This window comes from Solanum lycopersicum, chromosome 6, assembly GCF_036512215.1.
Source record: "Solanum lycopersicum chromosome 6, SLM_r2.1".
Taxonomy (NCBI): domain Eukaryota; kingdom Viridiplantae; phylum Streptophyta; class Magnoliopsida; order Solanales; family Solanaceae; genus Solanum; species Solanum lycopersicum.
In genome coordinates, this window is record NC_090805.1 from 49020706 (window position 1) to 49045504 (window position 24799).

The 24799-nt window shown below is 34.6% G+C and overlaps 4 protein-coding genes across 5 annotated transcripts; 3 read left to right on the forward strand and 1 right to left on the reverse strand.

Moving 5' to 3' along the window:
- The first annotated feature begins 1751 nt into the window (after positions 1-1751).
- Positions 1752-3829, forward strand: LOC101265549 ((R)-specific enoyl-CoA hydratase). 2 transcript variants are annotated; one of them, XM_010324105.4, is made up of 4 exons: positions 1752-2001; positions 2543-2875; positions 3210-3325; positions 3411-3828. In XM_010324105.4, the coding sequence occupies exons 2-4, from the start codon at positions 2615-2617 to the stop codon at positions 3529-3531; spliced, it is 498 nt and encodes a 165-aa protein (XP_010322407.1). In that variant the 5' UTR covers positions 1752-2001; positions 2543-2614; the 3' UTR covers positions 3532-3828. The 2 variants fall into 2 exon arrangements, with proteins under 2 accessions (XP_010322407.1, NP_001412275.1); NM_001425346.1 differs by lacking the exon at positions 1752-2001 and having other exon boundaries at positions 2368-2875; positions 3411-3829.
- A 308-nt stretch (positions 3830-4137) lies between these two features.
- Positions 4138-8771, reverse strand: LOC101265242 (ruBisCO large subunit-binding protein subunit alpha, chloroplastic). The gene is made up of 8 exons (XM_004241235.5): positions 8536-8771; positions 8228-8414; positions 7543-7664; positions 7191-7398; positions 6967-7112; positions 6364-6670; positions 5354-5805; positions 4138-4615 (listed from the first exon to the last, which is right to left on the reverse strand). The coding sequence occupies exons 1-8, from the start codon at positions 8686-8688 to the stop codon at positions 4325-4327; spliced, it is 1866 nt and encodes a 621-aa protein (XP_004241283.1). The 5' UTR covers positions 8689-8771; the 3' UTR covers positions 4138-4324.
- Positions 8772-9463: 692 nt separating this feature from the next.
- Positions 9464-18499, forward strand: ABCG60 (ABC transporter G family member 60). Its single transcript, XM_004241234.5, has 14 exons — positions 9464-9828; positions 10180-10256; positions 10513-10803; positions 10996-11059; positions 11172-11318; positions 11913-11947; positions 12653-12726; positions 13610-14475; positions 14734-15030; positions 15241-15729; positions 16275-16423; positions 17164-17453; positions 17541-17671; positions 17932-18499. Exons 1-14 carry the CDS (start codon positions 9611-9613, stop codon positions 18086-18088), a joined length of 3285 nt encoding a protein of 1094 aa, XP_004241282.1. The 5' UTR covers positions 9464-9610; the 3' UTR covers positions 18089-18499.
- A 1289-nt stretch (positions 18500-19788) lies between these two features.
- On the forward strand, positions 19789-21760 carry LOC101264633 (lysM domain receptor-like kinase 3). Its single transcript, XM_004241233.5, has one exon. The coding sequence runs from the start codon at positions 20306-20308 to the stop codon at positions 21656-21658; it is 1353 nt and encodes a 450-aa protein (XP_004241281.1). The 5' UTR covers positions 19789-20305; the 3' UTR covers positions 21659-21760.
- The last annotated feature ends 3039 nt before the right edge of the window (positions 21761-24799 follow it).

Here is a 24799-nt window from a genome sequence, read left to right on the forward strand (position 1 = left end):
ATAAAATAAATTTGAATGTCTTATTATTTCCTCGTTTAAAAATGAACGATCCTTTTCTTTTTTAAATATCATTTTAATTTTAATTTTTTACGTAACATGTTTAAATTCACGAGATTAAAGATATTTTGATACATTTGATATAATTTTTATTTAACACCACAAAAATGAAACGTTCTTGAATATTTTCTTAATTAAACTTGGTGTTAAATCGTATATACTAAGATCATTCTTTTTGACTTGACGCGGACGTGTTTCCACTTAAATCGAATAAGCACTATGGGTTTGAAGTTTGAACTCACGAGGAAGCAATGTTTTAAAAGGCAAAATGAAGAGTCGTTTGAAACTTAACAAGTGATTGATGAGTATTTCTTTTATACTTCTGTTCATCCCCTGAATGGCAAGATCAACACACTTCTCATCTACTGAGCCTTCCAAGTTCCAACTTTGTGCATTAGCGCCACAAGTTTAGTCGTAAAACAAAACTATGAAGCAGTGTCACGTGACACCTCATGAGCCTTGCTAAATCCGGCCCCTGTTTCCAACTGTGTGCATTAAGCAAAACTGAATTCTCAAGTATAATGATCATTGAGAGTGAGCACGGAACGTATAATGATTTAAATGGTAGACTAAAAGGTACAAAATATTCAGTTAGAAATTAAAACCAAAATGTATGATATCAAATTTGACATACCGACTCCAGAATTCGTTTGGATCCATCATCCTCATAACTGCACCAGCATCACTAGGCCAAGCGCTGATCCCAAAATGGCCAATTTGCAGATTGATAGGTTTAGCTTTGCAGAGGTCTATACATAGGTGTACGTCTCTATTCTGTTCCAAATTCAATTATCTAAGTTGTGATTGTCATCGACACAACAATAATATACCCAGTGTAATCCACAGGTGAGGTCTAGAGGGCTTGCCATCGACACTTAATGTGTAAACTGGCCGAGCCTTTTATACTGATCCATAAGTTCTCGAGAAATGCCTAACTATACATTTTAATGCCTTACTTCTTTTTGTCAGTTGATGACATCTTTATTATCATTTGGCTTAATTGCCATTCTTCATTATGATTAATGTTGCTGAGAACGTTGAGTTCATGTAATTGTTGTCCGTTGTGTTTCCTGGGGAGAATGTATAGTGGTTAACCATGGCCATTATTTCTCCATAGTGAAATCTCATTATTCTTCCTCCATTCTTGTGACTTAAAAGTCATTTATCTTTCTCTATTTAATACTCATTATCTTACTATTCATTGCTTCTATTTAATACTCATTATCTTACTATTCATTGCTAGGAAGAATTCCTCAATTTCAAAGCAGTTGTTTTGTTTTGAGTACAAGAAAATAGAGAGTACATAAAAATTAAGAAAAATGCACAAGTATTCCTTAATTTATGTCGAAATCTCTGAGACACACTTATATTATACTAATGTTCTATTACTCCTGAACTTATTTTATAAGTAGTACCATGTAGACCAAAAAAGGATTGAAAATTACTAATAAAATAAGTTCGGGAGTAATAGGACTTTAGTATAGTATAAGTGTGTCTCTGAGATTTCGATCATAGATTGAGGGCGTACTTGTGCATTATTCCTAAAAATTAATCAAAAAGAGAGTTCTCATTTGTTAAAAGAAGGTGTTTAATTTCTTTTTGTGGAGTTTTGGACTCAACTATTATTCCGAGTTTGTTGAGTTATAATTTGTGGTTAGAATGTTATATCCTGAAGATGGGATCAAGTGGAAGCTGATTGAAAAGTTTTATTGCAATAGACTTGAATTATCTTTAAAAAAAATAAAAAAATAAGATATTCACGCCTCAACCTCAATCTAAAGTAATTTAATTTTTTATTGTAATCTTATAATTTTGACTTTTTAACACCTCTGAATCAGTTGAAACATCTCCTTAGAGCCCACACAGTTGGCAGCAGTCAGCACACTGCTTTCGGTATGCGTTGTCAATGGTTGTAACAGTATTCGTGATTTGATCATCATAAAGGTATTCATTTTTCTACCAAGCGCCTCCGATCCGTATACAGCTGAAAAGTGTGGCATAGATCTTTATTTTTTTTTTAAAACACACATAACCCGCCGCTAGTAAACCTTAGTGTATAAAAGCCTGTAAACCACTCTAATGTAAGCTACATTAAGCAAATTTTGTGCGATAGATTCGATTCAGAAGACACTAAGGAGAAATTGATCTCGAGTCATTTATATAATAATTATCCTTTATACCGTCATCCGAAGAATATCCGAAGAATAAATTTGTTTTTTTTGACAACTAAAATAATAATTTTCCATACATTTAAAGTTGGAGTGATTTTTATGTAGTTATAAAAGACTAAAATGATCGATTTTATGACCTATCTATTGGTACAAAGAACTAAGGATATTCCAAGCCTCAGACTGCACACAAACTGTTTGATGATTTGTTTCAAAGAGCCCTCACATTCAGATACTTAATTGTTCTTTATCTGTTCGTGATCAAAAAAATCTTGAAGTGCGATCAGTTAACTGTATCATTGGATCTTTACCTACAGGTGGAAGCTGGTACCCTACCTGCTTTACCACATTGAAGACGAATTGTCCATTGTCTTTGAAGTTTGTGGAAGATGCTTATGAAACGTCTCTTTTCATCTTCACATGTCTTTTCCTCGTCCTCCGCTTCTTCGAATTTGCTTAAAATCGGAAGCGTTTTGAAGCAAGCTAGGACATTTGCAGATGATGATGTTCTTGGTTATTCTAAGCTGACCCATGACGCCAATCCATTGCACTTTGATGCTGAATGCGCCAAGAATGCTGGTTTCACTGACTGCCTTGTTCCTGGGATGCTTGTTGCTTCCTTATTTCCCAGGATTATTGCTGCCCATTTTGTAAGTTTTTAGAGTGTTTAGTCTAGAGGTTGATCTATTCGTGTATCTAATCGAAATCCACAACTTCATGATAAAGATAAACATGTTTTTAACATTTTGATTATTTAAAGGTTACGTAGAAGTAGTAAGTGTTAATTGTTCATGTCGAAAAGAAGGTACTAACCAACTCAAATCGGTTAATGTATGCAGGTAGCTTAACGATCTTTAAACTTTTTTTTGTGTATATAGCTTAAATAAGTTAGCTAAATATGCATACTGTTGAATGGGGAACTAGTTTTATGTTGAAGAATCGGTTAGTGTAAATCTAACTCTTTTTATTTGGTAATTTCTCCAGCCAGGAGCTATCTATGTTTCACAAACTTTGCACTTCAAATTACCTGTTTATATAGGAGACGAGATCATTGCTGAGGTACAGGCAGTAAGCATCAGACAAATCAAAAACAAGTACATGTAAGTAGTACCTCTTGGCTGAAGATTGATACCGAATGAAGTATGTATTTTGTAGCTCCTAATTGTGTTGCTCTTTCTGATCCAGCGCAAAGCTGTCAACAAAATGTATCAAACGTGATGGTCCTCTGGTTATAGATGGTGAAGCAACAGCAATGTTACCATCTCTGGTCATGGAACCACCAAACTTGGAAATTACTTCCAGCTAATCGGTAACACCTTTGCTTGTCAGTTAAAACATTCTAGAGCTGCACGAGCTTCTCTTAAGAGAAATACGAAGGGAATTTCCCTGCGTATTGCCTGGATCATTTGCATCAACAAGTTCTACAGCATAGATGTCATTCAGTTCAAAGTCTTTTAAGTTTTCCTAGTGATTAGCAAATGCTCATACTTTGTTCTTACTGATCGATGTTAGATTTGACTCTGGTACTTGCTGCCAAACAAATGTCCTTGCACTAAAACTGTCATTTGAGCATAAAATCTTTATGGAGTCTTGAATTTCGATTCCTTTTGACTCCACCCAATAGAGATATATTCTGCGTAGTCGTTACTTATCATATTAATTAACATGTATTTTTCACATGAATTTATCATTTTATTATGTCCAATTAACAGCAAAAAATGACTAAGTTTGCAATACATGTCTTGCACACTTCTAACAGTTCACTTGCACAGGTGATCAACTTGAAATTTTGAAGCTCCTGTCTAACTAACTTTTTCTTCCAAACTCTAAATTCTCTTTATCTTTTGTACTGTCAATGATCAAACAAGTAAACCACAGAAGAAACAGTTCATAAACTTCACGGAAAGGCATGTGAATAACTTAAGATTTTATTAATCTTAGAGGGAGTAAGTTCAAAGCTAATCCCACTAGCGATGTACTTTTTATCTGAGCTCACATTACAGCTAGAGAACCAGTTGAAAATAACATGGCCTTCTCTTCTAGTCCTTGAAGCCTGATCTACACTCATCTTAACCAGACTACTACTGTTTAAGTATCGGTTACATCATGGGAAGTCCTTGTGGAGGAGCAAATGCTGGTGCACTAGGCATTTTTTTGTCCACCACAATCGCTTGAGTAGTGAGAACCATTCCTGCAACTGAGGCTGCATTCTGCAAGGCACATCTTGTTACCATGGCTGGATCGATGACACCAGCTTCTACTAAATCCTCATACTTGTCGGTCATTGCATTGTAACCCATCTTCCATTTGCTGCCCTTTATCTTCTCCACTACTACTTCCCCTTCAACCCCAGCATTCTGAGCAATCAAAGATGCCGGAGCTACTAATGCCTGCAACCACAATTAAACTTTACAAAAAGAACAAAAACGAAGAAGAAGAAACAAGAAACTTAAATTGTACTTGGTAAGAGATTCATCCAAATGCACACTGTTAAACAGGCTTTCACTAGTTACAAACTATTTGTTTTGCACATGATTTTTGTTCAATTAGCGACCATAATAAAGGATAAGAAAATGATATGCTACTACATATGCAGCAAGTGTTCAGTACATTCATGTCTAATTGCGCGTTATCCTGTGTTGTCACTGCTTTCCCGTTCCCAAATTCAAATGATACCACCCGAAGTCATCATCTGTTGTTCAGTGTATGTTTCCCAACTAGATTATGTCCTAGAAGTTTAGCTCATGCCCTAACACATTGCAAGTTCTTGATCCTTCCACCAAAAGATAGTGAGTTGATTAGAAGTTAGCTACTCCTCTCAATATTAACATTACAGTACAATCAATTTACTATAGAAAAGTTGCTAAAGCCACTAAGTCAAGTGATACTGTTCAGTTGATTCTCTAGCACAGATGACTAAAAACCCGAATTTCTCCGATCAAACAGATTATGATCTGAATTTCTAGAGTACGGCTATTAGCTCACCAATCAATTATATTGGAAATGGTTACATTACTATAAAAGACTTACCAAGGTGCCATAATTATAATATAATAGGTAGCATACTCACAAAAATAAAACAAACAACAAGAGAACTTTTTGATTGAAGTAACTTGAGCATTGTTTACCTTCTGCACAATGTCAGCGCCCAACTTCTCATCAGGATCTTCAAGATTGTCCTTAATGGCAGGGACATAATTTGATAGATGAACCAACGCAGCACCACCACCAGGTACAATTCCCTCTTCAATTGCAGCGAAAGTTGCATTTTTGGCATCCTCAATTCTAAGCTTGCGGTCCTCAAGCTCAGCTTCTGTTGCAGCACCAACCTTTATAACAGCAACACCTCCAGACAACTTTGCAATTCTCTCAGAAAGTTTCTCGGAGTCCGACACTGATTCTGACATGTCCAACTCCTTTTTAATCTGAGAAATCCTAGCCTGTATCTCGTCCTTCGACACATCATCAGCAAGGATGGTTGTTGAGTCCTTGGTGATAGTCACCTTTCTAGCAAAACCTAGTGCTTCGACCGGGGTACTCTCAACAGGCATACACAAATCAGCTGCCTGGTACTCGGCTCCTGCAAGTATACACAATCAGTACTTCAGGAAATGTTCCCTTGTGAGGTAGATGCATTTGAGACTAGAGACATGATGCTTGATAAAATAATTCAGTCCACTATCGAAGAAAAGCAGAAAGGATAATAGCACTAAGGGGATTCGCTTAAAACAGAATTGCTAAATAAACTGCAAAATTTATAAATTCAAGGAGAGTAAAACTATACATTATCTAAGAATTCTACTGGCTTAACATCCCACCAGCATCGGGTATTACTTCTTCCCCCTTTCCTCCTCAAACTCACATCCAAAATAGATCATAAAAGAGGAAAAGAAAAAAACATTTTTTGAAGCCAATGTACTATGGTTCCTCCATTAATATAGTTCATAATATGCTTTCACTTTCTTTTTTTACTTTTAAGATTATTCTGAAGACACCTAATCATACCAGAATGTTGGACAAATGCCTTCAATATATGCCTGACAAAACACAGGCAGCTTCCAACCAAGTTTACTCTTAACTAATATACTATTATCACTTTGTGGAAAGTGGTACAATTAGGTCAGGCAAGTTCAACCACCTGTTACAATGGCAATATCTTGAAGAAGAGCCTTCCTCCTTTGACCAAAACCAGGTGCTCTGATGGCAGCAACATTTAGTATACCTCGCAGCTTGTTCACAATAAGAGTAGCTAAAGCTTCTCCAGTTACTTCTCCAGCAATAATGAGTAGAGGGGCTCGTAATTGAGTTGCCTTCTCCAAGAGGGGCATAATATCCTTGATTGCTGAAATATCGTGATCTGTAACCAACACTCGAGCATTCTCAAATTCAACAACTAGTTTCTCCTGATTGGTGATGAATTGTGGGGAAATATATCCCTTATCAATCTGCAAACAACGGACCAAAGTTTGCATTAACATATATTACAGGCAGTGCAAGAACCATAGTGGGGTTCGTGGGTTCACCAGCAGCACAAAACCCACAGTTTCTGTCTCAAAACCCATGTATATACATGATAACCCATATATACATACATATATATATATATATATATTGTAGCCCACATTCTCAACTCAGAACCCACGACATCTAAACCTTGGATCTTAACTGATTACAGTTGAACTACCAACCAAATAGAAAAAAAAAATGTGGAGAATACATTCTCGTCTAAGTAGGTACATACCTCCATCCCCTCTTCAACACGAACAGTGGTTTCAAAGGAAGAGGATGACTCAATCGATAGAACACCATCAGGTCCAACTTTGTCAATTGCATCAGCAATCATGGTTCCAATCTCATCATCATTTCCAGCAGAGATAGAAGCAATAGCTGGTGGGAAGAAAATTATTTGCAAAATACTTGATTGCTATCCATTCCAGCAGTAACAAAAGAAGGAAAATTAATTACCTTTGATGTCATCACGACCTTTAACAGGTCTAGCCCTCCGTTCTAGCATTGCAACCAAAGCATTAACAGTTTTGTCAATGCCTCTCTTCAGAGAGACTGGATTTGCACCAGATGTAACACTTAAAAGACCATGCTTAATGATTTCCCTGGCAAGAACAGATGCAGTTGTTGTCCCGTCACCAGCAGCATCATTGGTTAGGCTTGCAACCTTCACCATAAATTCCAAAGTTTCAGTACACAAATCAAGGAATGTGATAAATGTGACAATCGTTCTTTAACTGTCTGTCTTCAGAACAATTAACCAGATACAGGAAAAATTCAACAATGATCTTCACGGAAGAAAATAACGAACCTCTCTGATAAGGGTTGCGCCTGCATTTTCCATGGCATCAGCTAGCTCTATGGCTCGAGCAATCGTGACTCCATCGTTCACTACTTTCGGGGTATCATATTCGTCTAAAACCACATTCCTCCCTATAGAAAAGTAACAGGTCATCAAGAGTTCATATGAAATAAGCATTACAAAAGCATCATAACAGAGTTGATCAAATAAATGACTGATTTACTGGTATAGCATGAAACCTGCAGCAATGCTGGAGGAGGAAAATCAATTCTGGCTTCAAAAGGAAAGTCTCTTTTGATGAAAAAATGAAAATTTTACCTTGTTATATTTTGGCAATTTCACATTTCTACAGGAAGGATGACTAACACATAACATTGATACATCTGCAAAATATCTCATGTTTAAAGTCTTCGCCTCCAGAAGAGGGAAAATAGCTATCCTTACAATTATCTTAAACTTTAAACTTCCTATGTACTTGTTTCAACTAACACTAAGACATTATTATTAATCTCCAATACTCAAAAATTGCATCAAAGCACTCTCTGATTCGCTACGTATTATAGTTTAATCTTGTACTTTTTCCTAACCAACACCACTGATAAATGACTTCATTCATTGCAAGACACTTTACATGAAAATAAAAACAAAAGAACTTCCATTGATTTGGAAGATGAAGCTTAGGAAACATACATACCCCTAGGACCAAGAGTGACACCGACAACATTAACGAGCTTATCAATTCCTGCTTGAAGGGCAGCTCTTGATTTCTGGTCAAATGCAATATCTTTAGCATTCGCCCTTACTACTAATCGGCTCTTTGAAGCCTTATTATTGAATTTCTGTCCCTGCAATTGGTTCACCCTTCTTCCTTTCAACCCCACCTGCATTAACACCCCAATAGACCAAAAAATAGCTAAAGATCATAACTTTATGCAGATCCCAACAAATAAGAACAAGATCACAAGTGTAAAGATCCCAACAAATAAGATCAGAAAAATATACCTGTTTAGAGGAAGAAGAAAGGATAGAGGCAGTGGACATCCCATTTGCAGAAGCCATTATCAGAAGAAAGTGTATACTGAAAGAGGGTTTAAGCAGCTGCAATGATATTCCTCTTCTACTGTCTATGTGTAAAAGGGGAGTAGGTGGAAGCATTAAGGTTTGTAGTAAATATTATAATACTATTTGTAAGTTGAAGTTATACATTTTCTTTTTCCATGCTAGGATAGTAAGCACCAAAAGATAAATAAGACCTTGTTTCGAGTTATTTATTGAAAAATTATATTATATATAAACACAAATTTTTAATTTAATAAATATATATATATTACTGACCATAATAAGATACATTTCAAAATGCATTTTATTTGAAAAAAATAAAAATAAAATTAAACCCACTTCTTAAATGGGCTATGAAATTCTTTTTTAAATGACCAAATGTCACACTAGTTATTTTTTTTAAAGAAAATATATACAAAATTAACCTAAAAAGAAAAGAAAATTATATTGCAACTATTTTTACTTTGGTTTCTAACCGTTGTCGTGAAGAACGTGCGTTAATTATGAAAATGACTTGTGCATTAAATTGCATTGAAGTTAGACAGAATTCACATATATACGAATATTATTTTTAAATAACAAATTGAAATAACTTTTTTTTTTTAAATATATATTTTAAGATAATATTTTTTTTTTACGCCTCTTAACAAAGATATTGAATCATTTTCATTATAATAATATTTCATTAAGTTACTATTTGATGAATAACAAAATTAGCACTTTCACTAATTGAAGTAGTAAAAGTTGATTACAAAAAAGATGTACAATAACAAATAATTTATTCTTTTTATTTTTAATTTTGTTGAGAAAGAAATCGTATGTATATACATTTTTAAAAGACAGTTAGGCGCAAAATTCGAACTCGGCCAATTTGTCCCTTTCCTATATCATCTCCCCGCCGTTTCTTTTCTCCAAAATTAAACCACTTTCCATTTTATCAAACTAAACTTTCCAATTTTGATTCTTCAAAAATTAACACAGAAATTATTACATGAATTGATGGTCCTTTTCATGAAAAATGTGTAGACCAAAACAATGGAATTCCAACAATGTCAGCTTTATCTGCTTCACTGTTTTGGTTTTCATGGCGAATTTGGGTGCTGGGCAGCAAACTACCGGCAACAATTCCATGGGAATGCAGCTCCTCAAGGGAGCTCTTGCATCACGCGTCAAAAATTTGACCACCGCTATGACCAAAAATATGAAAGGACAATTGGATTTTTGCATCGAAAATGTGTAAGTCATAATTCTACTTTTTGTACATACATAATTTGGGATTTTATAGTATCATGGTAATTCTCTTTGAATGCTGCATTAGGGGATCGGGGAAGGGGAAATTCGTTGGGGATTAAATCAAACTCGCACCAATACGGTGAAAGTTTAGGTAGTGAAACAACTGAACTAATTTTGTCAAATACTTAAGAGCTTTTTTTTTTCATAGTAGCAGAAATAATAATGCTGTGATGCAGATGTAGTGTTACAAAGAGGTTCTTTGTTTCATTATTGTGATGGTGTTTGGATTTGATGATTCAAATATATGGAAGGTTACGATTTGGTCTTAGTTGATAATGTTTGATTATGTTACAGAGACGCTGAGTGGGATGCTGCTTTCAATTTCTCCGATAATTCAGATTATTTGCAAGGGTGTCTTCAACAGACAAAAGGTATGAGGTGATCGATAAATTCCTCTGAGATACTTATCTTTTCTACTTTGAAATCCGCTTCTCTATCTGGATTACCTTTAAAACCTTGCAGAATGATGTTTGTTACTATATAGAATAATAGTTTCTGATTGACCAAGTAGGTACATAATATGCCTCGTCTTTTTTGGTAATTCGAATAACAGATTCACTTTTTGCAATGCTATAGAGCTGTTAGTGGTATTAAAAGCTCCTTTCTATGTCTTTGGTGGCCTGATAGGGGATGTTCAGCAGCGATTGTGTACGGCATCAGAAATAAAGTTCTACTCTGTTAGTTTACTGGAAGCAACGGATGAAAGTGGCACTGCAAAAAGTTCCCATTACCTGAGACCAAACAGGAACTGTAATCTAACATCATGGAATTCAGGATGTGAGCCAGGATGGGCTTGTAGTGCTGGAAAAGACACGAAGATTGACTTTGAAAATGAGAAGGAGATTCCATCTAGAGTTCTGGATTGTCAATCTTGTTGTGAAGGCTTTTACTGTCCTTATGGTCTAACCTGCATGATACGTAAGTAATCTGGATTCTGGAAATTAACAATGACTTACAAGCTTACAGTTGATTAAAAATTGTTTGTTATCTGGAGTAATTATTTATCTCAAATCAGTTGATATGCAAACAAAATTCTAGAATGACTTACAAGCTTACAGTTCCCTCTTGTTGATATGTTTTTTTTTTTGTTTTCCTTTTCTTCCCTTGAAGCCTGCCCCATGGGTGCTTATTGCCCTCATGCAAAACTCAACACGACCACTGGTGTATGTGATCCGTAAGTTTTGTATTTCCTGCTGGAGTTGTTGTAATTATTATCATTATTCTTTTTACCTAGACAAATATACATTCACTTTCTTGACCTGATATGACTGCCTGAAAATATGCAGCTACCGCTATCAACTTCCTAATGGAATGGACAATCATACTTGTGGTGGAGCAGATGTGTGGTCTGATTTTGTGAGTGCTACTGAACTTTTTTGTTCGGCAGGATTTTACTGTCCATCAACTGTCCAGAAGAATCCTTGCAGTAAAGGGTATTTAATTTTCTTCCAAAAAGTAGCTCATTTTCTTTTATCCTGCAAGTTTAGGCAGCGGAAATGCATATCCAAGGGGGGTCACCGGTTTCACGTAAACCCATGCTTCCCTTCCGAGTTCCGAGATCATATATAATAATGTTACATTTTAAAATATTGAAATAGAAATGTGTGAACCCACACTCAGAGTTTCATATAATGCGATGACGGCTGGGTGCACCTCTCACGCGAGATTAGCAATTTGAATTTTATATTTTTCTTTCTTAAATAACACCTCTCTAAGAGGATATTGGTATAATTTTTGGAATTTTAATTAACTCCTATATATATATATATATAAAAAAAAAAAAATTGGACCTAGAATATTAACATTTTAATGGTTTTCAGTAATAAGAACCTAAATGTCAAACTGATCAAATTTATATCTTAGATCATCCTTTTTGTATTAGTGCACATATTATCTCAAAATCCTGAATACGCCTCTGAGCGGAATGCAGGATGTATTCTGATGCATTTTGTGCATCTTTTTGCTCATAATCATAAGCTCATGCTAATCCCGTTTCCTCACCTACAACTAATTTATGTGTTTTTCAGACATTACTGCAGAGCTGGTTCAACAGAACAAACAAGTAAGTCTATCTATTAGATAACAGTCCGCTGTATTTCAGTATAGGGTTTTTTATCATCTTTTTGGTTGCTTATTTATATATGAATGTCAGAAAATGAATATAAATTTGATGCTTCTAAACATATAGTACCGGTGAAAACGACTTGTCAAATATCTTCCCATTTGTTGTCTCATTTCACAACATATTTCTGATTGAAAAGAAGAACAAAAACATACCGATATTGTTGAGGAGTGTGCAGCTTGTTAGTCCAACTGAAATACATTAGGAGGAATTCTTGGATACTCAGTTACAAATTCGGCATGCTGTCATCTCAATAATGGTCTTTCCTTAATCTGCTGTCTACCATTGCAATAAAAACAAATAAATTGAAGGTACAATAATAATGGCTTTAAAGATCTAGGACATGTCAGGATGGTGAAAAAAAATTGATCTGCTTTGGACATTGTAACAACTTGCTTCAAATTTCTTTCTTCTAAGAGAATGGTTTATCTGAGTTCCTTGTGGGGTTGTGGGGGTGAGACTATCTTTTTATTGACGTGCTTTAAAGCATATTATTTTAACTTCAAGACAATTCTACATGTTTTTGCTGCTGCATATCCAGTTGATAAATGGATGTATATTAAGTAAGAATCTTTGCATGTGATATTTTGTTACATGAACATGCCAAATGATAAAAAATGCATAACAGTTATTATTCACACGCAGGCTGCTATAGATTTGCAACTTGTGAAAGTCAGACAGCAAATCAAAATATCACTTTTTATGGTCTCATGTTTTTTGTAAGTCATCATCTCATTCTTAAGTTATGCAGTCAGTGACTATCCAAGATAATTGTTGTGCTTAAACAAAATTGCTCTTGAGTTGGTCAGCATTGCATGGCTATGCATGTTTTTTTATTTGTTAGGCTTGAAGAGGAAGGAAGAAACTGAAAAGTGATTAAGAGGGAAGAGATGGATGAAGTTCTTTCATGTTGTTGGATGCAGAACTGATAGAAAGAGAACCCATTCTCCATTTCATTTGAGAAGAGGGAGGAGTGGAAACGGGGATATTGTATCTTCGCTCTTAGGCTAACCATTTCCTTTTAGAAAAGGGAATAGGGGAAGGGAAGATCAAGATATTCCATCTATTCATCTTTCGTTTAGCTTACTATTATCTTCATGAGCAGGAGGAAAGGGGAGAGATTCAACTGGACATAATCTGATATCCTTCTATCCCAATTAAATTGGATAGTAAGCACTAAAACCACACAAACAACCAGGAAACATGGTCCCAATATAATACATCTTACAAAATTTGGTACATATTTCATTTTATAACACTGACATTCAGACTACATCAACTGAACCATGTGAATATAGAGTTGTTTAGGCCTTGTAATATTCAATGGATGTCTATTCTGTACTTTGGAAGTTGTGTTTATGGAATGTAGCAACATTCTCTTTAAGTAATTATCGAACAGATTCTCCTTTTATCTGAAAAGAATGCTGTATCCTCAGATTTGCATACATTTTCATTCTGTAGAGATATTAGATTCTAATGTATATGGTTTTCTGTTCAAGCATTTAGCTAAAATTGAAGATGCACATATTTATTATTTTGTACAGACATAAGATTCAGATTTTACACAAAAAATTCTCAACTGTTTTTTTCATTTTTCCATAGGGTGCAATCATGCTTGTACTTCTTATTATATACAACTGTTCTGACCAAGTTCTGAGCAGTAGAGAACGAAAACAAGCCAAGTCCAGAGAAGCCGGTGCAAGAAGTGCAAGGGAAAGTGCTCAGGCACAAAACAAATGGAAATCTAACCTTGCTAGCATGGGGTCTCAATTGTCGAAGACATTCTCCCGTAGAAAGTCAACAAGGCAGGACATGCAGAAGGATAGTGACCCAAGTAGACCTGGTAAGGATTCTGGCTTGCCCTTGCCCCCAGGTATGTCTCAGGCAAAAGCAAAGAAACAACACAACCTCAAGAAGATGATCAATGAATCTGAAGACAGCCAGCCTGATAGTGAAGGTTCCAACATTGAAACTGGGGATAAAAAATTCAAAAAGGACAAGGGTAAACAATTACATTCAAGGACTCAAATTTTTAGATATGCATATGGACAAATCGAGAAAGAAAAAGCTTTGCAGGAGCAGAACAAAGATATGACGTTTTCTGGAGTAATCAATATGGCAAGTGAGTTTGAAATAAGGCCCAGGCCTCCTATTGAGGTTCACTTTAAAGATTTGACACTTACTTTGAAGGGGAAAAACAAGCATCTGTTGAGGTGTGTAACCGGGACATTGTCACCTGGCCGTGTTTCTGCTGTTATGGGTCCATCTGGCGCTGGAAAGACAACATTTCTATCTGCATTGACTGGAAAAGCTGCAGCAGGGTGTACTACAACTGGTTCGATTCTAATAAATGGAAAGTCTGACTCTATTCAGTCTTACAAGAAAGTTATTGGCTATGTTCCTCAAGATGATATAGTGCACGGAAATTTGACAGTGGAGGAGAATCTTTGGTTTAGTGCTCGGTGTAGGTATGCCACGATAGCTTATTTACCTATAGCTTAGTTATTGCTGACTCATTTTCTTCCAAAAAGCCATATTTTCTAAATGTAAAGCAGTCTTCAATTTCAAGCTGAATTGTGAATCTTATATGAATAGTTTGAAACAAAAAAAGTACCACTTTTCGTTATCTGGAAAAGAGTTCTTTCTTGCAGTTTAGCTTTCTAGTTTGCAACTAGTAGCTTCACATTTATTCTTATCTGCTTGTCAATGTTGAATCATTCTTCCAGATTGGCTGCTGATTTGGCAAAACCAGAAAAGGTTTTAGTTGTTGAAAGAGTCATAGAGTCCCTGGGGTTGCAACAGGTGAGAGATTCTCTTGTGGGGACAGTGGAGAAGAGAGGCATCTCCGGAGGCCAGAGGAAGAGAGTAAATGTTGGGCTTGAAATGGTTATAGAACCTTCTTTGTTAATTTTAGATGAACCCACTTCTGGTCTGGATAGCTCTTCATCTCAGTTATTGCTTAGAGCACTTCGTCGTGAAGCTCTTGAAGGAGTGAATATATGCATGGTGGTTCATCAACCAAGGTATTGTTTGCAATCATAGTTTCTTCTCTTCGATCTCCCAATAAAAATGCTATTTGTTTGCAGTAGTAATAGAATAAATTATATTTAGCTATATATCATAACAGATACTTGTTTGTTAATTGCTGATCGCTGTCCTTGATTTATTAGATTAATTGTGTTAGCCAAAGTCATATTCTCCTTGCAATAAATGACAGAAATCTCTTGTTTCAGCTATACTTTGTTTAGGATGTTTGACGATTTTATACTTCTAGCCAAGGGTGGCCTTACAGCATACCATGGACCAGTGTCAAAAGTTGAAGAGTACTTTGCAGGAATTGGAATCAACATCCCAGATCGTGTTAATCCTCCAGATCACTTCATTGATATTTTAGAGGGAATTTATAAACTTCCAGCAAGTATAGGAGTAAGCTATAAAGATCTTCCTCTTAAATGGATGCTTCATAATGGTTACCAAGTACCACCAGACATGCTAGGTCCTTCGGGAGCAGCAGCTTCTTCGGCTGGTGATAATTCATCTCATGGAGGAAGTTCCGCAGCTGTTGGTACTGAACAATCTTTTGTCGGAGAGCTGTGGTCGGATCTCAAATCCAATGTTGTACAGAATAAGGACCATATACAGCACAGACTTTTGCCGTCAAAGGACTTGTCGAACCGAAAAACAGCTGGTTACCTCCTCCAATATAGATATTTCCTTGGAAGGTACGACTGGCTCCTTTCATTACTTTTTATATATTCTTTGATATATTCTAACTGTCAATTTTCTGCTGAATGCTCTCAAAATGAGTAAGTCTTTCCATTAAATAGAGAGTATAATGATTACACATCCTAAAGATCCACCATTGTTATCCCTACAGATCAGCTGTTCTATCTCTATAATTCTGTTATTTAATCCCTCTGAATCTGCTTTGCTATCCCTTCAAATCAGCTATCCTATCACAATATTTATTTCTCTGATCCTATGAAAAATCTATGAAATATTATTAATATATACAATTATTCTCATGCTAACACTAGCAAGTCATTTATTTTGTTCGTTCTTCAATTCCTGTGTTAGAATATTTTGAATCTGTCCATTTTGCTTTCCCATAGTTAAGTCTAAACATGTTTATATAGTAGCTAACATGCCCAAGAGCCTGACAAGCAGATTTGTCCTAGTATGTTCTTTGCTTTATGAATATTTCAAGTTAGTCTGTGATATTCCATGAATGGCATCTACTAACAGTTTAGTATTGTATATTAGTCAGACTCGGCAAGCAGCGACTGCGGGAAGCGAGGATACAATCGGTTGATTATCTTATACTATTACTTGCTGGGATCTGTTTAGGAACAATTGCTAAAGTGAGCGATGAAAGCTTTGGAGCACAGGGTTACCTTTACACCGTCATTGCAGTTTGTAAGTTACAACTTTAAAACAGCTGATATATGTAGTCTTATTTTATTGTGAACTTGGTCAAATGACTGCATAAAGGTTGTGCATCAAATTTTGTGTTCTGCTTGAGAAATTTACGAAATACAGACTATGATTTCTAGTAGCAGTTAAAATTTAACTCATCACTTATAAATCCATTTCTTTCTTAACAAATTGGAAGGGTTTTTGCAAATACAATATATGTTGCACTTGAAAATTAGCATAGTGTAAATTATCATATCAAGCTGGCAAACTCTTTTCTAGTCAAATAAAGTAATTCGTTGCTGTTTTTGAACTTCTTATCTGTTACGCCTATCCATCTGTCAGATTGACATCCAGCCGGGGGAGCGATGGCATCTCCTGTTTACTGATAGATCTGCCGCCACATTACTAGTCATAGTATTACTACTTACAGGAAGAAAGCTTCCTTAAATCTCAAAAGAGGCAAGATACGACAGATACTGAGAAGTATAATAGGGAAGAGAGAGCTTAGATTAAGAACTTGGATTATTGATTAAGCATGGTATCTGTTGCTCTAAAAGTATGTCTAGTGTACATGGTATAAAACCGTGAAACTTCTGAAAGAAAGTGTGTATATTAGTTCCTTTCGCTTGATGTTACCACATTCATTGTGAAAATTTTAACTGGCAATCCTGAAACTAGCCTTTGTCATTTGTGCTAACACATTGTTCTGATCTAACATAATGTTTATTCTTGACTTCCAGCTCTTCTTGGCAAGATTGCAGCATTGAGGTCATTTTCTCAAGACAAACTATACTATTGGAGAGAGAGTTCATCCGGCATGAGCAGCTTGGCTTACTTTATGGCCAAGGATACGCTTGACCATTTCAATACAATTGTAAAGCCTGCAGTTTATCTATCAATGTTCTATTTCTTCAATAACCCAAGATCCACCATTTGGGATAATTACCTCGTCTTGCTTTGTCTCACATACTGCATTACGGGAATAGCTTATTGTATGGCCATCTACTTTGAACCTGGTCCTGCCCAACTGGTGGGTGTTTTGAACTTAAATTGTTATATAATATGAACTGACTCTTTACTGTGATTCTATACTTACGAACTAATTTTGTCTGTCCAGTGGTCGGTGTTGGTACCAGTTGTTTTGACTCTCATCGCAAAGCAGGACGATGACCCACTTACAGCAAAAATAGGAAACTATTGCTATCCTAAGTGGGCTTTGGAAGCATTTTTGCTTGCAACAGCTAGAAGGTTCGGTGCATTCTTTCTCTCTTTGTATGTCATATGTCGAAATGGTGTATTTCTTTAATGCTTTAGAGTTGTCTTGCCTGGCATGATAAATTCCTGCTAGGTTTGCACTTCTTGTTATCAACCATCAGTCATTCAGAATCAAATGTATCTGGTCTTTGACTCTAAAAATGTTCATTAAGCCAAGTCTAGTCAATGTTAAAGAAGTCGTTCAAGCGTAAAGTTCTGTTCCTTTTTTTTTTTCATATATATTTTACTTCCAGGTACTCTGGTGTGTGGTTGATCTCAAGATGTGGTTTACTAAAGTCAAGGCACTACGATCTTGGTGACTGGTATCCTTGCTTGATAAAGCTCATCCTTGTGGGTTTTCTCAGCCGTTTCGTGGCATTCTTCTGTTTGGTGATGTTCCATAAAAAATAAGTCATTTCGTTCTCTTGTTTCATTGCTTGGCATTCCAGCACAATCACGGTAAAATTCAGGTTTGCAGAATTTGTACAAGAACTTTGTAAATCGTATACGACTATCTTCCATCCACAGTGTAAATGCAGTAAAAATTAGTCTGTGATTGGCAAATGAAGTCAACAATATTGGCAGAAATGTAAAATGTACATATGTGCTAATTTTAGTTTCATTGGAAGTGTTACTTTGCTTCCTGAATCTTGTTATTAGCTATAACCCTTTAGGAGAAATGGCTGAATGCCTTCTTGTCTACTATACATAATTTTCTTCCATATCCTTAGAAAGTTTACAAGGAGATCATTGTTCACCTACTGCTCAGAAATTGGATGGATAAATATTAATGTGAATTCTGGAAATACTTTGTTCTGAGCTGGTGTCTGACTATCTCATATTAGAGTCTGATTAAATCTAAATTTTCACTGGAAAATCTCACGCTCTCTAACAAAGGCGACTTGAAACCTAATAATTTATTTTTATACATGGTTAAATGTAGACCACTCGTGTGGTTTGGAAAGTTTTTTTTTTTCTTTTTTGTTTGGATTTAACTGATTTCTTTTTTGAGTAGCTGAGTTTCTTTGGTCAGCAACTTTTGTATTACTATATCCAAAATCTATCATTATGCCATATTTATAAAAGTCAACTTTCTTTTATTTGACCCTAAAAATTTAGAAGACATTATTAGAAAATTTGATGGAGGTAAAAGTGAAGTGAGAAATGAAACACATCATCAAGTGGGTTATCGTAACATAATTAAATTCAAATTTAAAAGTTTATGATGAATTATTAACTTACAATTTTATAATAAGAAAAGATTATATATATATATATATATATATATATATATTCTATTGAAAGCACTGCTTTTAAATATCGAAAATAAACTTTAAAAGCATTCAAAAAAAAATTAAAATATTAAATATTATCTTTTTTGAGATTAATCGAAAGTGCTATTAGACATTCTTTGAAAAACTTTTTTCAAAGAATGCATGCTATAGGTCCACTTTTTTGCTGTTATTTCCTTTAGTCAAAAGGTGAATAAGAACCTTTTCTTATAATCATTTATTGCATCGTGACATTATTTATTATAACGTTTACTAACTTTGTTGTGAGTATATTGTTGAGATTGAATACTACTACTACTTACTAATATTCCAACATGAAACCTTTTGACAAAATTGCAACTCTAAAATGCCACAGTACTTTTGATAGACATGACATCAAAAGAGGGGATGACTCATAAAATTTTGATTTTTATGTGGTCAAAGTATTGCATCTCTTAATTTGTTATGTGTTCCAGAAAATTCTTTGGCGTATTAAGTTGAAGTTATAAGGTGTGTTGATCAATTCCAAAACTTTCAAAACTCAATACTTGTATAAAAAAAAACAATGCTATTTTTATTTAGCATTGTCATCTTGATCATTTCCAGAGGTTCTTCATATGTCAATGAAGTTTATTTTAAGACAACAACTTGCTTGTAAATTGCATTAAAAAAACAATACAAACCTTAAAGTTTTTTAAAAAGTCAAAACTAAAATATGAAAGGTATTGTTGGTATGTTATGCAATAATTAAGACTTTCGTTTCAAGACACTATAAGGAGCCACACACCAAACAAAGATTCTGCTATATATACCACCCACAGATATGTTGTTGGATGTGTTGTTTCTTTTTTAATTAAAAAAGAGTCGAGTTTGAGTTTTGAACCCAAATCTGCTAATATCGAATTATCTGGGGTATACTTGTGCTTACTTTTAGCTTTTGTTAGACTAACTAATATTCCTATTATATCTTTCGTCAACTCAATCGATTGTTTATTTGAATTTTTAATTGTTGAAGAGGGCTCGATCAATTACAAATTAAAAATGAAAGAAAGAAAATTTGTTTTTCCCTTTCCCTTTCCATAGTTTATCACCAAAACTCAATCCCAAAATCTTTTGACTTGTTTTTTCATCACATTATTCAATTCTATATAATAATAAAAGCTTCTCTTTCCAATTATATCTAATAAAACTATATTATTCAATTCTATATGATAATGAAAGCTCTCTTTCAAATTATATCTAATAAAACTATATATCTTGTTAAGTTCCATTCTTGTTTTTCTTCTCAATTATGACTTTGGTAGATGAGCAATAATAATCTGAAAAATCATCAGTTTATTTGTCATCCACCTTCTTTATGTGTAAAACGAAAATGGCAGTTGATGCTGCACAACCCATTTCAACCCCAGCAAGAAGATCAACAACTCCGAAAATCACTTCTACACAACAGGCACAATCTTCAACATCTAAATCGGGTCCATCAAACAGCAGCAATCGGGTCAGTTACACCTCCAACTCCGGTTCCGGGTCAGGGTCCGAATACCGCCTTGACACCTCCGTCGCAACCACCTCCGTCTCCAGCCAGGCATCGCTCACTAGTTTCCGAGCATCGTTGCCGGATAATCCTCAAGTTTATGATTTCTCTGATATTCGTGCCGCCACCAACAACTTCCTTGCCAAGCGCTACTCATCCACCTCTTCATCCCAATCGTGGCGATGCACGCTCCATGGCAAAGATGTAATTATCTTCCAACGAAGAATCTACCAGAAATCTATGGAAAAAGCTGAATTGAGGGCGAAATTATCAGTTATTTGTAGAAGTCATTATAAAAGTATAATTAAACTCCTCGGTGCATCAATTTCTGGCGAGCATATTTACTTAGTGTACGATTTTGTACTGGGTTCTAACCTTTCTCTCTGCCTCCGGAACCCTAGAAATCCAAGCTATACGGTTCTCTCCACTTGGATGTCACGAATTCAAATCGCTACTGATGTTGCTCACGGTCTGGATTATATACACAACACTACCGGTTTAGAGATCGATCCAGTTCACAAATATGTAAAGAGCAGTGGAATCATCGTCACCGAGCCTTCCTTTAACGCAAAAATTTGCCATTTCGGAGCAGCGGAGCTTTGCAGTGGAAGCGAGAGCAAAGCCGTGACGAATGGCGGTGAGATCTACGAGGGTGCATCAGCAGTTTCAACGCCGGGGCGAAAGGGATCCGCGACTAAGACTCGCGAGTTTGAAGGCGTGAGAGGTTACATATCGCCGGAGTACCAACTGACAGGAGTAGCAACACAGAAGTCCGACGTGTACGCATTTGGAGTTGTGCTGTTGGAATTGTTCTCCGGCGAAGAACCTGTGAGGTTCAAGTACGACAAGGCAACCGGAAACTACAGTAAAATCTCCCTTATAGATACGGCGAGGGAAGTAGTTGACTGCGGCGGCGATGGGGAGGAAGACGGCGGCGTAGGAGTGGAGAGAGAGTTGAGGAATTGGGTGGACCGGAGGTTGAGTGACTCGTTCCCGGTCGAGGTGGCACAGAAGGTAATCCGGTTGGCATTGGATTGTTTACACGTGGAACCAGATGACAGGCCCGATATGCGCCGCGTGGCGGGTAAGATATCAAAGCTGTATTTAGAGTCCAAATTTTGGTCGGATCGGGTCAAAATGCCCACGGAAATAACCGTGTCATTAGCACCTCGATGAGACGATAATTTTTTTTTGATTATTTCGTGAAAATGTACTTTTCCAAAGAATATCTGACATAATTCCACTAATTAGTTTAAAGGAGAATATATTTGCTGTAAATTTTGTCATTTTTTAATTAAGACTGTGACGCAACTGCTAAATGCTAAAATAGAAAAAGTAGATTCCAGATAATGAGGGAAGACATTGAACAAATATTTTATAGTAATGTCTTTAATTGACCACAATATTGAATGTTAATAAATATATAGTTTTTAGTATTAATGGACAGGAATACATTCGTTATTGTTTGGTAAGATGTTGGAGTTATTAATGAGTTTTTTCGTTTTAATTTATTTATCTTTTTTTATGATAAATTTTGTTTCCAATTTATTAGTGATCTGACTTCCTCAGATACATCACTAAACTTTTTGTTTGTTTTTTTTTTATTTCCAAATACATTAATTAGTTATGCTCTCGATCAATTATGATTCTGTATGGATGAAGGCGACTTTGATTTGGTGAAATGTATAATCACTTCTTTTTTTAATTATTATTTTTATTATTACTCATATAATAATAATATCGGGAGAGAGAAGGAGGGAGAAAGGGGCCGAATAAGGATAAGGAAAAATTACATGTAATAATACATTTTTAAAAAATAATTACTGATTTTAGCGATATTTTTTGTTTATTATCATTTATAGCAATACAGTGAATAAATTTGTAATATGTATTAAAAGTGAATTATGTGTGCAATATATTTGAATTTTAATTGTTTTTGAAATATCTTATGTTTGTTTGGTAAAAAATTGTCATATTGTATTATAAGTGTATTAAAATGTGTGACCAATGCATTATCTATCATTAAAACTTGTATTACATGTGAATAATAAATTGTTCATTAATATGTATTAGACTTGTATTATAAATTAATTAAAAATGATCAAGTGAAAAAAAAATTATTGCTATAAATGGTAAATATTTTTTTATTATAGTATATTTACGTAAGTTTCCCATAATTATATTCTGTCCCGACAAATTTAGTATGTACTAATAATCCCTTAAAATTGTTGTGGCGTGGTACATTAGTATGTTGTGATACATGGTAAATGATACACAGTAACTTAAAACTGTTAAGATTAAAAGGGGGGGGGGGGGGGGACGGAACATTTAAATTTGTTATCTAAATCAGATTAAATTACGGTAACAGTTCATTAATAAGCATTAATTTGCACGTAATTGGATAACAATTTCAAATTTTAAAAATTCAAGATTATATCATCTAGTTTGAAGACATTTTTATGAACATCCAGTTATTAAACTTATTGACTAATACATGATAACAATTTTCAAAAACTCGTGATACATAGAAAATCATATGATACACATCAAATTCATGTATCAATGCATCGTCTAAACACTATATCACACTGAGTCGATATGTATCAGCAAGCACACTTGATGGCGCAGTTATTAAACTTATTGACTGATACATGATAACAATTTTCAAAAACCTTGATACATAGGAATCATATGATACACATCTAATTCATGTATCAATGCATCGACTAACACGCTATAACACACTGAATACTTATGTATTAAACTTATTGTCTGATACATGATAACAATTTTCAAAAATTCATGATACATATGGGATTCCTTTACTAAAATTTTTACTAATTTCAACAATAATGGTTGCTGCTTCTTTTCTTTTTTTTGGTGTATTTTGTCAACCTTTGATTTAGATGATTCGCCAAAATCTTTGTTTGAATCCTTCCGAACATTCATAGGATCATGCAAAGACTTTTTTCTATTTTCTTTTCAATTTTCATCGTTTGAATCATAAATCCTTCTATTAGTAAAAGGATCCATTAATATGATGTAACAGAACAATGAACAAAAAAAAAAGAACGGATGATGGAGTAAGAAGAAAAAGAAGACCGAGAGACGGCTGATGTAATATAGCAATGAACAAGAAGAAAAAAAGAAGAAAATAAGAACAGATAATGGATTAAGAAGAAGAACTATAGACGGATGATGGAGTAAGAAGAAGAATAAGAAGAACGAGAGAACAATGGTCCAATTTTTAGAAATTTCAATTTTTTTAAATTTTGAAATTCAAAATTTCATATTAAATGTTGTGAAACATTTTTAATTAAAATTAATAATTCAAAATTCAAAAAGTGATTCAGAAAATTGAGTGTTTTAGTGGAGAAAAAATAGGCATGATATCGGGGAAGTGTGTGTTATAGGAGAGAGAAGGTTATGTATCTCTAAACTTCTACTAAAATTTTAAAAAAAAGAATTATGTAATATTTTAAAAAAAGAAGGGAAAATTAGAGAATACTAAACTTATAGTTGTGTATTCAAGTTATTTTTTCTATAATTATTGTATTACACTATGAAATTCCTTAAATTTATACTAAATGTATCTTAGTCTCTTTTTGGGCTTGTTTTTATGAATGGGCCTACCATTATTGGCTAAGCAGCCCAACATCGGATTAATTATAGGTATGTGTGAATTTCAGTTGATAAATAGGGACTTGCGAAAGTGAAATAGATTTATATGAATTGTGATTATACTTAATAGACTGTGCTTCTCATCTTTAATTCTCTCTTAGTCTCCTCATCTCCTTTATCGCTATTGTTATTATTCGTGTTCTTCATATTGTAATAGCTCTTTGATATATAAATCAAAGTTTATTAATTTGTTCTTTCTGTTGTTTATTGTTGAGTTGAGAAAATCACAGCATTAATTTAAGTGTTTGTTACACTTGTCCATCATCTAAAATAGTGATCCAAGTGTTAATATTTAACAAATTTGATCTTTTACCAAGGACGTCCATTATATCATATAGTTGACACACATAAAATCTTGAATGATTGATAATCTTTATGTTTCATAATAAGTGATATTTCATGTAAAACTTCTTTTGTTTAAACAAAAGAAAACTCAATATACATTTTACTTATTGAAATACCACTTATTTTCAATTGAAAATGAAAAAGTAAAGTTCATTTTATTATGAAAATGCGATGCGGGGTTTGGTAATATTGCATGTCCATTTAAATTGCCTTAATGGAAATATGTGATGTAGTATGAATTCATAGATGTGACGGAATGTTTCTTCTAACTTGAATAAATTCTGCTTAGAT

Bases quoted from the DNA above. Each gene is read 5' to 3' on its own strand.
- LOC101265549 (XM_010324105.4), top strand. From the start codon at position 2,615: ATGCTTATGAAACGTCTCTTTTCATCTTCACATGTCTTTTCCTCGTCC. The intron at 2,876-3,209 runs GTAAGTTTTTAG...TAATTTCTCCAG, and splicing joins GGATTATTGCTGCCCATTTT to CCAGGAGCTATCTATGTTTC. The intron at 3,326-3,410 runs GTAAGTAGTACC...TTTCTGATCCAG, and splicing joins CAAATCAAAAACAAGTACAT to CGCAAAGCTGTCAACAAAAT.
- ABCG60 (XM_004241234.5), top strand. From the start codon at position 9,611: ATGTGTAGACCAAAACAATGGAATTCCAACAATGTCAGCTTTATCTGC. The intron at 15,031-15,240 runs GTATTGTTTGCA...CTCTTGTTTCAG, and splicing joins ATGGTGGTTCATCAACCAAG to CTATACTTTGTTTAGGATGT. The intron at 17,454-17,540 runs GTGGGTGTTTTG...TTGTCTGTCCAG, and splicing joins AACCTGGTCCTGCCCAACTG to TGGTCGGTGTTGGTACCAGT.
- LOC101265242 (XM_004241235.5), bottom strand. From the start codon at position 8,688: ATGCTTCCACCTACTCCCCTTTTACACATAGACAGTAGAAGAGGAATA. The intron at 7,399-7,542 runs GTTCGTTATTTT...TTTATGGTGAAG, and splicing joins GCGCAACCCTTATCAGAGAG to GTTGCAAGCCTAACCAATGA. The intron at 6,671-6,966 runs GTATGTACCTAC...CGTTGTTTGCAG, and splicing joins GTGTTGAAGAGGGGATGGAG to ATTGATAAGGGATATATTTC.
- LOC101264633 (XM_004241233.5), top strand. From the start codon at position 20,306: ATGTGTAAAACGAAAATGGCAGTTGATGCTGCACAACCCATTTCAACC.